General features: G+C 36.5%; 1 protein-coding gene across 1 annotated transcript in view; it reads right to left on the bottom strand.

The window, feature by feature from the left end:
• Positions 1-6,798: 6,798 nt before the first annotated feature.
• The window catches only part of cnn3b (calponin 3, acidic b), a 28,158-nt gene continuing 22,226 nt past the window's right edge, over positions 6,799-12,730 (bottom strand). The window contains exons 2-7 of the mRNA XM_052127989.1: positions 11,816-11,937; positions 10,928-10,994; positions 10,652-10,789; positions 10,450-10,566; positions 10,137-10,283; positions 6,799-9,190 (exon numbers count right to left, since the gene is read on the bottom strand). Of these exons, the coding sequence (XP_051983949.1) occupies positions 8,843-9,190; positions 10,137-10,283; positions 10,450-10,566; positions 10,652-10,789; positions 10,928-10,994; positions 11,816-11,937 (939 nt within the window). The 3' untranslated portion in view covers positions 6,799-8,842. The remainder of the gene's footprint in view (positions 9,191-10,136; positions 10,284-10,449; positions 10,567-10,651; positions 10,790-10,927; positions 10,995-11,815; positions 11,938-12,730) is intronic.

The raw sequence follows: 12,730 nt of genomic DNA, 5'->3' as shown, positions 1-12,730 counted from the left end.
ACAGCTCTTGTGAAATGGAGTCACTGATAAAGATACGGTACAACCACCACATTCCTTTGCATTCCACCCAGGCTGCTGCACTGGAATAAAACCACCACTGACTGACTTATAATGGACATAGTGGTGAGTTTAACATACAGAGTATGCTCTGCAGTTTGTAATAAATGAATGTGTCATATTAGCATCACTTCCTTTTGACCCTAGGTACATGACTTCTCAGACATTCCAAGTAGGTCTAGTAATGGTTTAAATCTAAAAACCTAAAGCTTCTTCATTCCTATAAATAGGCAAAACATCGTAACTGAGGTAAATATATGGATGTCATTGGGTTTCTCCAAATCTACTGTTCTGAGACACCTTTCAATGTGTGAATGTCTCAAGATCTAGAAAACTCCACTCAGTTTTATTACACAAAGACATAGATTAAAAAGTCTGTTATCTAACTTGTGAAACTTTTATTATGCATGTCGTCTTCTACTGCACTTGAACTTGGTTTACAGATGATTTAATTAAAAGAAAGTTTTCTAGAGTTCTAAATCCATGATCCATATGTTCTAGTTCATTTCACTTAATAGGGCAGCAAACTGATTTTTTAGGTTTTCTCACTGTGTAGCTAGCACATAGTGATGAAAGCCTATTTTGATGGGAATGTTCATGACTGGACATTCTCAAGATATCAGCAGTACAGCAGTTTCATGTTGACTTTGCAGATAAGTTAATGTTTTTAGTGGCTACCTTCCCTGACCATTTGTAAATCATACCCTGAGCAAAACATGGTTGTCTTTGTTGTTCTAAATTCTTTCAAAGACCTTGCTTTGTGAGTGCCACCTTCTGGTTGTTACGTATATGCTCAAGTAACAAACGTCAGTAAAGAAATGCTGATAATGAAAGTTCAATATTAAATATGCTTAATAATGTTTTATGCTCTTATTTACCAAGGTGTCTTTGAAAATAATAATAATTACACTCACAAAGAAAACTTACAGTCTTTGGAATAGTTGTGGTTTAAAGCAATGCTTTTGCACGCAAGTGTAGAGCACTGAGGTTTACCTGCAACATGAACTTCTCAGCAGTTTAGAAGAGGGTGCAATTCTGTGAATGTGATTTCTCCATAAACATACCTTTTGCACAAAATTATTTTAATTCCCACCACCATAAATGAAGTACAATAAAATAAATAAAATCCTACCATTTTACCCAAATCACCAAATTAATTATGTAAATGATGTTACTAAAAAGTGCAAGCATAAATGGGGAGATGTGGTCCTCAAGACAAGATTTTTAACACCAGCACTCGGTGCATTCAGTTTTTCTAATTGAGAGAACAGCAGTTTACTGCCTTTTGCTGTGTTTTGTTAATGAATATACACTGGGAGCCAAAAGTTTTGAATAATGTACAGATATACTTTTATTCACCAAAGTGGCATTCAACTGATCACAATGTATAGTCAGAACATTACTAACTTGAAAAATTACTATTACAAATTAAAAAACAATTTCAGAACTTCTTAAACTACTTCAAAGAGTTCTCATAAAAAAATCCTCCACATTTAGCAATGACAGCTTTGCAGATCCTTGACATTCTAGCTGTCAGTTTGTCCAGATACTCAGGTGACATTTCACCCCACACTTCCTGTAGCACTTGCCATAGATGTATCTGACTTGTCGGGCACTTCTCACACACTTTACAGTCTAGCTGTTCCCATTAAATTTCAATAGGGTTAAGATCCATAAAACTCTTTTCCAATTATCTGTTGTCCAATGTCTGTGTTTCTTTGTCCACTCTAACCTTTTCTTTTAGTTTTTCTGTTTCAAAAGCTGCTGTTTTCTTTGCAATTTTTCCCATAAGGCCTGCACCCCTGAGTCTTATCTTTACTGTTGTACATAAAACTGGTGTTGAGCGGGTAGAATTCAATGAAGCTGTCAGCTGAGGACATGTGAGGCGTCTATTTCTCAAACTAGAGACTCTGATGTACTTATCCTCTTGTATAGTTGTACATCTGGCCTTCCACATCTCTTCCTGTCCTTGTTAGAGCCAGTTGTCCTTTGTCTTTGAAGGCCGTAGCGTACACTTTTGTATGAAATCTTCAGTTTTTTGGCAATTTCAAGCATTGTGTATCCTTCATTCCTCAAAACAATGATTGATTGTTTCTTTTTTGCCATTTCAGACCTAATATTGACCTAAAGACATGCCAATCTATTGCATAATGAATGTGATTATTACTGTACTAACAATTACAGTATTGTATAGGTACTATAAATTTACTGGAAGCATACTGGAAGCATACTGTGTAATGTACTACGGCAACTTACTAGCTAATTGTTGCCAGCCAGTTACTGTACATTTCACAGTGTTCTTTTTACAGTGTAGGCATATTTTTGGAGTGTGCTCTCCAGAGGATCATTTGATTAGACACTTATTAAACAAAATTTTTTAGATTACATTTTTTGTTCATTTTGTATATTTGTGGCATATTTTAAAGTGCTGACATGTCACAATTTCAGACACATGTACAGGCAAGGGATAAAGAAGTGTCTTCTGACTACAGCCTCTGCTTCACAACAGTTACCAGGAAGTGAACTTATTTCATCCACTCTACTTAATGGTTTGTGTGGTTTGCAAGCCCAGAGACTCTTTAGAAGAGACAGGTCACTTCTATTAAAATGAATGGGAGAAATTGGAATGGTCAACAGATGTAGAAAGGAAGTCAGGTGAAAGAGCCAATCACCTTTTAGATACAAACATTGCCTGTCAATCAACTCGAGAACACACATATGCATTAGCTATACAAGATGGGAAAAATTCTGTTTTTTAGCATAATCTGAGGTAAAGAATAATTTATGATACCAGTGGAGTCAGATTTTACTGCTGAATTGAAATATTGGCCAACCGTTTTGGAGATTTTAGACTTTCCTCAGTCAAGTAGATAGGAGCTGCACTGGCATGCCTCTTGTTTACATAGAAAAATTATCATAAAAGAAATTGTAACTGTGAAAGCTTTTTCATCTTAACATGTTTTGTTTATTTTGAAAGTTTTGTTATGTATCATTTGAGCTTATGCAAGTACATATCCAAGACTCGCGCTTCCCTTCAGAATGCAAGTGTTAAATCTGTGCCCCTTCCGAAATTTAAAATACCCCTTCAGATAAATTATCCTTGCTCCAACTCTGGGTACACAAGCATGTTAAAAGCATTGAAATGCTAGTACACTTTAAAAAGCATGGCTTAATTCTGTGCTACACTGCATGAGTAAAATGTGCAAACAAAGTGTTAGAGAAATTTACTTAAAACAAAGTATTGAAAAGTAAGCTTTATTTGAGAGATTCTAATTAAAGCCACCAAGAATTTCAGCCTTTACTCTAAATTATGGTCTGTTAAATTTACTATCAATTTCTGCTTGGAAACTGTTTCTTTGTTTTTTCTAAATAAAGTGTATGGTGTAACATGAAGTAAAAGCGGTGTCTGAATTTGCATACTGTCAGAGTGTATGCTCCATTTGATACTTCACTGGCATTATTAAAATACATTCTTTAGGTATAGAAGGGAGTAGAATAAACAGCCTTCCACAACATACAGTAGGCTACTTCATACAGGAATGTGGGCATTGTCCCGTCACAGGAACATACAGTTGAATTCAAAAGTTTACATACATCTTAGCCAAATATATTTAAACTCAGTTTTTCACAATTCCTGACATTTAATTGTAGAAAACAATAATTGTATTAAGTCGGTTAGGATCACTACTTTCTTTTGAGAATGTGAAATGTCAGAATAATAGTAGAGATTTATTTCAGCTTTTTTTTGTTTCATCACATTCCCAGTGGGACAGACGTTTACATACACTTTGTTAGTATTTGGTAGCATTGCCTTTAAATTGTTTAACTTGGGTCAAACATATTGGGTAGCCTTCCACAAGCTTCTCGCAATAAGTTGCTGGAATTTTGGCCCATTCCTCCAGACAGAACTGGCGTAGCGGAGTCAGGTTTGCAAGCCTCCTTGCTCACACACACTTTTTCAGTTCTGTCCACAAATTTTATATTGGATTGAGATCTACCCGTTTCCTCCAGCATCTTCACAAGGTTCTTTGCTGTAGTTCTGGGATTGATTTGCACGTTTTGCTCCAAACTATGTTAAACTCTAGGAGACACGTCTCCTTCCTGAGAGGTATGGTGGCTGCGTGGTGTTTATACTTGCGTACTATTGTTTGTACAGATGAATGTGGTACCTTCAGTTGTTCAGGTGGAAATTGCTTTCAAGGATGACCCAAACTTGTGGAGGTCTTAGCTGATATCTTTTTATTTTCCCATGATATCAAGCAAAGAGGCACGGAGTTTGATGGTAGGCCTTAAAATACATCCACAAGTACACCTCTAATTCAGTACACTTTTAACAGAAGCTAATTGGCTAATTGTCTAAAGGATTGACATAATTTTCTGGAATTTTCCAAGCTGCTTAAAGACACGGTTAATTTAGTGCATGTAAACTTCTGACCAACAGGAATTGTGATATCATCAATTAAATGTGAAACAATCTGTCTGCAAGCAATTGATGGAAATATTACTCATGTCATGCACAAAGATGTGCCTAAACGACTTGCCAAAACTATAGTTTGCTAATATAAGTAGTATGGTTAATCTGTGGAGTGGTTAAAAAATGAGTTTTAATGATTTCAGCCAAAGTGTAAACTTCTAACTCTATGACATAACAATAACCGCTATATAATTTACTGTGGTTTTGTTAAAAGTACAATTTAACCACAGGGAACAACTTTCTTGGTATCTTTAGCACTTACAGTTGAAAAGACGGCTGACTCACAGTTTTCTGGCATTTTTTTATTTTGTATAATTCAACATTTTGAATGTAAGATACCTTTATTTGTCTATTAACAATATAAATGTTACAATCCTGCATCCATTGTTCTTATTTTCTGTAATTTAAGTGTGAAGACAAGGACTATTGTAACACTACCCCGGGACAGTTGTAACACTCATTTGTAATGTGCTAAATAAGGCTTTAACTTTGCCAAACATTAAGTAATACACTGTGATTGTTTTCAGATATTTCTAATGTTAATTTCTAACACGTCAGCTGAAATACCCTGATACAAGGCATCCAGTGACATGCAAACAAACAAAAACATTTACAATCATTTTGGACTAAATCTACTTAGCAAAAAGATTTCCACGGCATAATGTTCCATCCATCCATCCATCTGGTTTACACCCCACCCCCATTTTATGTTCTTCAAATTTCTTACACAGAGCGATAATGCTTATGTGAATACCAGCATGTGTTGAGCTGTTATTTGACAATAACAGCTCAAACTTGCATTAGAAGCAAAATATTCAGTGTTACAACTGTAATCCGTTACAACTCGGTCTAACCTACTGTCCTATTGTAAAATGTATAATCCGAAACCTCAACTTAGTCAGTCTGTGAACAGGGGAGACACAGAGGAAGCAATGAATCTCATAATGAGAAATATTTTCCAGCCTTGCTTCCTTGGCAGCTGCAGTGTCCAGCTGAACGCTGACAGGAATTTTAGATCTTTGAGCCCTGAGTGGAAAGTATTCATCAGGAGATAAAAATAATTTACTTCAAGCCAAGCCTGCTGTGATGTAAAGTATTTACATACAGTGTGTAAAGCCTTTCCTTGAAAAGGCTTTAGAATGCAGAATGTTTGGTAATTCTACACTGTCCCATTTGTGTAATTGAATAGAAGATAATACCACAAGCATTTAGAAGTCTACAGTTACTCCAGTGTTTTCACAGGCTGTTCTTGAAGTTTGTGCAGCAAAACAATGGTGATTTCTGTAAAGGTGACATATTTTAAGGCATACATGAGCTCAAAGCTCTAAGGTTTCCTTATCACAATCTATCTACGTTTTTGTGATGTTTCACACCACTAAAACATAATGTAAAACAACTTATTCCATAACTTCTATAAGTTGTAAAAATGATTGTGCTCTTCTGCCAAGTGCTTTTCCATAAATAAAAAAAGATCCATTCGATTTGTTGATGTCTACAGCAGATGCTTGCAGGATCTCTCAGCATTATTCCTGAATTTCATTCTTAATGCGCACATTTAAACCTCATCATAGTTTATCTTTACCATGATTCTCTCTTAATTAGGAGTCTAAATAGTGCACACTAATAATCTGCTTTTTAGTCCTATTTGTTAAGTACAAACAGCAAAAAGTGGCCTTTGATTAGCTTTCTCTTTCTTTAGTGTTTTATACCCAGGTCTCAAGTTAGGAATTAAACTTGTGGATGGAGAAGAGCATGTGATTAACCTTTAACAAGAAGAACCTTTTACAGAATCTACCACATAGCACTTGGCTTTTTATCTTTTTATGTGTGGGGATCTTTTAAAATCCATGGCATTTTCCCACAGAATTTTGTCCACCAGGCAGATGTTATTATGAAAGAAGAATGTTATATAACTGTATATCTACTGTAAAAGAGTTGTACTACTATTGATATATAGCTCTGCATTAGCAGGTGAAAATATACGTGCTTGCAATGCAACAAAATAAGTGCTAACATTTTAGGCTTATGTCCTGTGTAAATGAAATGCACAGTACATCATTTAAATTCCAGTACACGCACGCATATTAAAATCATGGGAACACCATCAGATGGCGAACATTCTAACAAAGTTAATGGGTTTGATTTTCAAACTTTTAATCTTAAAAGCATAGTTTATTCATTGAACACCAAAATAGAACATAATGCTCAAATTATCAAAAAAAGTTTGAATTGCCTGTGGCAACTCAAGCAGAATTAAGTGCATAAAAATGTGGAGAACAAAATGAAAAATAAATGGTTTTAGATATCAATACAGTGCTATGTTGCACTGAAATGACTCCACTCAGTACATCTTTGTAGAAATTTTCTACATCAAACACTTGGAAAACAAGTAACTTTCTGAAATACTGAAGCTCTTCCCGAAACAGGTACAAGCATTTAAGCTGTTTTAATGGAGTCAAATTGATACAAAAGGAACGTTGCTAGGGGAGATCGGCGCCGTTTTGTCAGACTGTCTAACTGAGTGCTGCATTATCTGAGCCAAATTCCACAGGCACACAAAGCAGGGCTTATTCTCCATCAGTGTGATTGCGGGAAGAGGTTGGGGGAGAAACTCTTTAGTCTGGCCTACCGCACCTAGATCAGCCAGACAGGGGTGAAGGGTTTCCCTTTCCAAAATGCCACAAGGCTGCATTCATACTTGCTCATGCCCCCTTTTTCCAAACGCAAGGGCGCATCATTTCCGGGATGGTTCGGCCAGGATATAAGGATTACACTGGCGGTGCTTTCATCAGAAAATGCCTGAGAGTTCATTCTCTGAGGAAATTCTAACATCTAGAAACTAAAGAAAAAAACCTACTCATGTCTTTGCATACAACGTTTCTAATGTGGCACACAAAAGGAGGAATTTTAAAGAATGTTGTGATCAGTTCGATTTATTTGTATTTTTATTATTATTATTATTATTATTTAAAAAAAGTGGAAATTTCAGTTTATTTCTCACAAAAAACTATTATATTCATTTAGAAGACTTGGAATATGACACACTAGCTGCATCGACCACTTTTAAGACTTGCGTTTTAAGCTTTAAAGTGAGTCAATAACAACTGCTATCAGGAAATCTGTGATTGCTACATTCTTAAAAATATATTCTTTTGTGTTTCACAGTAGAAAGTCATATGGGTATGGAATGACATTGAGGGCAAGTAAATAATGGCAGAAATGTAATTTTTGGGTGAAATATCCCTTTAAAGAAATTTTTACAAACTTGATTGGAAAATTAAAAACTTTATTCATATAAAAAAAGCCATTCAACAGGACTGGGGTCTCTATTGAATATTACTGGCAATAAATACAAGACGATGGGGAAAGAGTGAGCAGGGAACAAGGTGAAAGGAAAGAGGTCTTCTAAATGAATCTATGGCACAATTTAGAATTGCATTGCTTGGTCAAATGATTTATAGGCAAAACATACACATACATACATACATACATACATACATACATACACACACATATATGTATAATATATATATATAAAACACTTAAAAAAAGCCACAATGCTGCAATGCTTAGATCAACCTGGGAACCACACAATCTTTACAGATTCTGATTCTCCCTTCTAAACTTAATGAATGCTGCATACACTAAATGCTTAAGTCACAGACATTCCTATGCTATGCACTTAACCAGTTTAAATCTATCTCATTGAAAATGTAGCGATTAAGATTGTGGATAAAGAGATAGTTCACCCAAAAATGAAAATGCTTTCATCATACGCTCACCCTCATGTTGTTCCAGTTCTGTATGACGTACAGTGAAACACAAAAGATGTTATGTAGAATGTTAGCATCAGTAACCATTCACTTTCATTGCAAATTTTTCCAGTGTAATCAAAGTGAAAGGTGACCAAGGATATCATTCATCACCTTAGTGTTCCACAGAAGACAGAAAGTCATACAGGATTGGAACATCATGAGGGTGAATAAATGAGGACAGAACTTAAGTTTGTGGGTGAACTATCCCTTTAAGCTGCCACAAATGACGTTTGAGGAATACTTGTACTGCTCCTCTAATCCATCTCAACTTTTAAAACTAAACTTTATAAAACTTTTTTTTTTTTAATCTACAGTCTATAATCTACCTACCTAATAAAATACTGTATAATCAAGAGGAATGATGATGCAGGAAATGCTCCTCTTTTAACATCTGTCTTATTAAAAAAAGGTCAGCGAGGAAAAAATAAAAAAGTCTCGCTCTGTTGATGCAAGGATCCAAAATTATTAATCTCTGCCATGCACTTTATCCAGCAGTTTAATAGTCAATGCCTTGGTCGTAATGGGTTCTGTACTCATCGTGGTAGTCTGCCTGGTATTCATCCTGATAATCAGCTTGGTATTCAGCCTGGTAGTCGCTGTCGCTGATCTCTGAACCGTTGGTGCCGGTGCCCTGGCTGCCGTTGCTATGGATGATGGGTTCGGTGGGGGAGGCGCAGTATTTGGGATCATACACTTGCCTGCCGAGCCCGTACACGCTCATACCCTTCTGAGAGGCCACCTTGTTGGTGCCCATCTGCAGAGAGATTGTGGAGTTGTCCAGAGGCTGGACAGCCACTTTCTGGTCGAAAATATCCCTCCTGGTGCCAGGGGCTGCCATGCCAGCCTGAGGGAAGAGATAGGGCGCAAACGTGAATGAGTTATTGTGAAGGCTTCTCTCATAGCACTCCAAACGCTGAAAATGAGTTAAATTTCAGGTCGTTTCTCACCAAAACTGAATCATATGCATTCAGAAGACTTGGAATTTGATGAACAAGGTATTATCCACTGCTATTGCCAACAAGGGGGTGAATAAATTATAAAAACAATGTTTATTTTTAGGGGAACTGTTCATTTTAAAATGTGTACATGTAAAAAATGGGGCCTGGGTAGCTCAGTGGTAAAGACGCTGGCTACCACCCCTGGAGTTCGCTAGTTCGAATCCCAAGGTGTGCTGAGTGAATCCAGCACCCCATATATCTGGTCTCCTAAGCAACCAAATTGGCCTGGTGTAGAGTCACATGGGGTAACCTCCTCGTGGTTGCTATAATGTGGTTCGCTTAGTGGGGTGCGTGGCGAGTTGTGCATGGATGCTGAGGTGGATGGCATCAAGCCACGTGATAAGATGCGTGGTTTGACGGTCCATCTTGGACAGACATCGAGGCATCTGAGATTCGTACTCCGCCACCCGGATTGAGGCGAGTCACTATGCCACCATGAGGACTTAAAGCACATTGGGAATTCCAAATTGGGAGAAAAAGGTAAAAAAAAAAAAAAAAAACTTCACCTTCTGTGTCTTTCAAATTTAAGGTAAATGTGCCTTAAGACAAGTTTTGAAAAGTTGGGATGTTTTTTTTGACATGCAGTCTAAAAAATGCAACAGAATGCGGGATGCGATAAACAAGAGCGAGACGCCATGCAGTGTTCAAAGACATCTGTCTGAATGTGCATGTTTGTAGCTTGGAAGAGGCTAAAATATAGGATAAAATTACGCGGTGCAGCTTTTCTGAGATTTACAGTGCAAAATGTCTAATAGCTAAAGGACAGCAGTATTTGTACAAGTGCACACTCACCTGGCTTGCTCCTTTATTAGTGCCCATCTGTAGGCTGATTGTGGTTTGGTCAAAGGGTTTGTCTGTTTGAGTCTTTGGGTCATACAAGTGTCTCCTGGTGCCATAAGCAGTCATCCCTGCCTGACTAGCACACTTATTTGTACCCATCTAGCAATTATGGAAGACAAAGGAAACGCATGAAAATGTGACACATGATGAACAGGTTTTGTGGATACCACTCCTTCCTGATCCTACAGCAAATCAAATGTGTAATAAAAGGCAAAACCCACAACACTTTTTTTATTTAGAAAGGTCACATGATGAAGCAGCTCACCTGCAGTCCAATCACACACTGACCAGCCTTCATTTTTTCATCATCAAAGTTGCGGGTTTGCTTGTCTGCATACTTAACACCAATGCCCACCTTTGTGTCCATACCTTTGGTTTTTGCCTTTGAATGAAAATGATTTATTTACAAATTCAAACCCCATTAATCTTTTAGCATTTCCATCCCAAGACTTATGCGTAATACTCACCATGCTGGCCAGGGCAAGCAATGCGGTCTGGACTTGAGTCATATTCCCATTCTCAAATAGATCATTAGCCTCAAAGACGTCGTTAGGCTTCAGGCCATATGCAAGAATGGCTTTGATGAAGTTGCCCAAGTTCTCAAGCTTTAATGAAAAGAATTAGAAAAGAGGCTTTGCTGATATATTTCTCTTTTAATAATAAAACAAACCACCTTCAAATTGGAAAAATTATTTTTGATAACCCAACAAAAACAATGCTATACATAAACAATTCTTCCTCACCTTGTGCCAATTAAGTTTGGAGTTGTTGATTTTCTTAACAGAGCCTGGCTGGAGTTTATTAATCAGTCTATGAGACACAAAGAGAAATATTACATTATATTGCAAAATATTATTATTATATTCTGGGAGAGACAGCTTCTACAGACTGATTTTGCACTGTATGCATAGGTAACATCTGTCACAGAACGTTTCTTCTCACATTAAATGGGAACATACTGAAAAGTTTTCTTAAGGGTAACTAGCAACCAAAGGAAGTTGTGGAAGCAAGACTTGGTAGTTATAACTAGAGTAACAAAATGGTTTGGGCCTAGTAGGACTGTCTTCAGTCCAACATGGCCTGGTATTTTAGAACTCAAATCTAGATTATACAACGATACCTTAATTCAAGATTTTGTAAATAACAATAATGAAATATAAGGTGACAGGTGTGTTGAAAGTCATGGTTCCACTTTATATTAGGTGTTTTAAACAACAAAGTACTAACATTAAAATACATCCAATAAAATGTATTTATTGGGTGTCTAAATGTTGCTCAGCAAAATTCTCACAGGATTCACATTGGCTGCTACTGAGGTTGAGAAACGAATAGGTATACAAGTAGGGTTAGGGTTTAGGGGTAAGGTTAACAGTGTAATTAAATGCACGTAAGCACATTGTATAAAATTCTTACGTACATTGCAGTTGCAAAATGGGTCCAAAGTCATAATTTAGAGAGACAAACGAACACTATCCTAATGAGTGCTGTGGTATAAAAAAGGAAGTTTACGTAGCAGCATTATGGTAGCAAGAAGGGAAAACCATGCACAGGTAGTTCGTCAAATCTAGCTTAAACACAACATTAGCTTTATTATGCTTTATTGTGCACATCATTATACACAATGGACTCACTCGCAGAGTACGACACCATCCTTCAAGTCCATCTGGAAGTTTTCTCTGATTGGCATGCCGGTTACTTCCTCGATCCAGTACCTCAACTCCTCCTCCTTCTGCATGTCATACTTCTGAGCAATCTACAGGGTCCAAAACAGAGAGATTGAGAATGCTTGCTTGCTTGCTTTAACGGTGTCATGAGGGTGATTTTCACAAAACCTGTCAAGAAAATGCCCTGGTCCTATTTTACTACAAAATCAAACAAATAAGAAAATATATTTACGCATATTTTTAGGGCTATTAAGATTTTTTTACCCACAATTTCTCTCTCAATTCTCATTACTACAATGCCAAAAAAAAATCATTATGATATTGTCATTACAGCAATGTGAGAAAAAAAATATACATTTAAAAATAAAGTATTTATATCTTATTGTAATTCTGCCTTGATACAACCTTTAATTTTTGTAACAAAAAAAAAGCATTGTACAACAGCATATTTTCACTCTAATGCAGTAAAATAAAAAAAAAGATGGTCAATTAGACAATAATTGTTGATTATTTCCCTTGATATTGTAATCGTAAATATTTTTTATTAAATGGAATTTACAATAATAATAATAATTTGGATTAAGGCAACTACATGCTATATTCTTTATTTCGTTTACACACTCAAAACAAGTTGAGAACGGTTCATGTGAAATATAAAACGTGCATGATCAGACTCGGTAGCTAAACGGTTAAGGACTGCTACTGTTAGCCATGATTTTTGCCATGACAAAATTCAGGTATTAAAGAATTTTCCACTTCCATTAAAACAGAGAACACATGGCAGGACATTTGGCTTTTTTATGGTTCTAATACACGTTACTTATTAATTCATAAATTTCTGCAACAACGGGTTCAACGATTTATTTTTTGTGGAGAACCGGA

This window comes from Xyrauchen texanus, chromosome 6 (genome assembly GCF_025860055.1).
Source record: "Xyrauchen texanus isolate HMW12.3.18 chromosome 6, RBS_HiC_50CHRs, whole genome shotgun sequence".
NCBI lineage: Eukaryota > Metazoa > Chordata > Actinopteri > Cypriniformes > Catostomidae > Xyrauchen > Xyrauchen texanus.
This window is presented reverse-complemented; position numbering and strand designations above follow the sequence as displayed.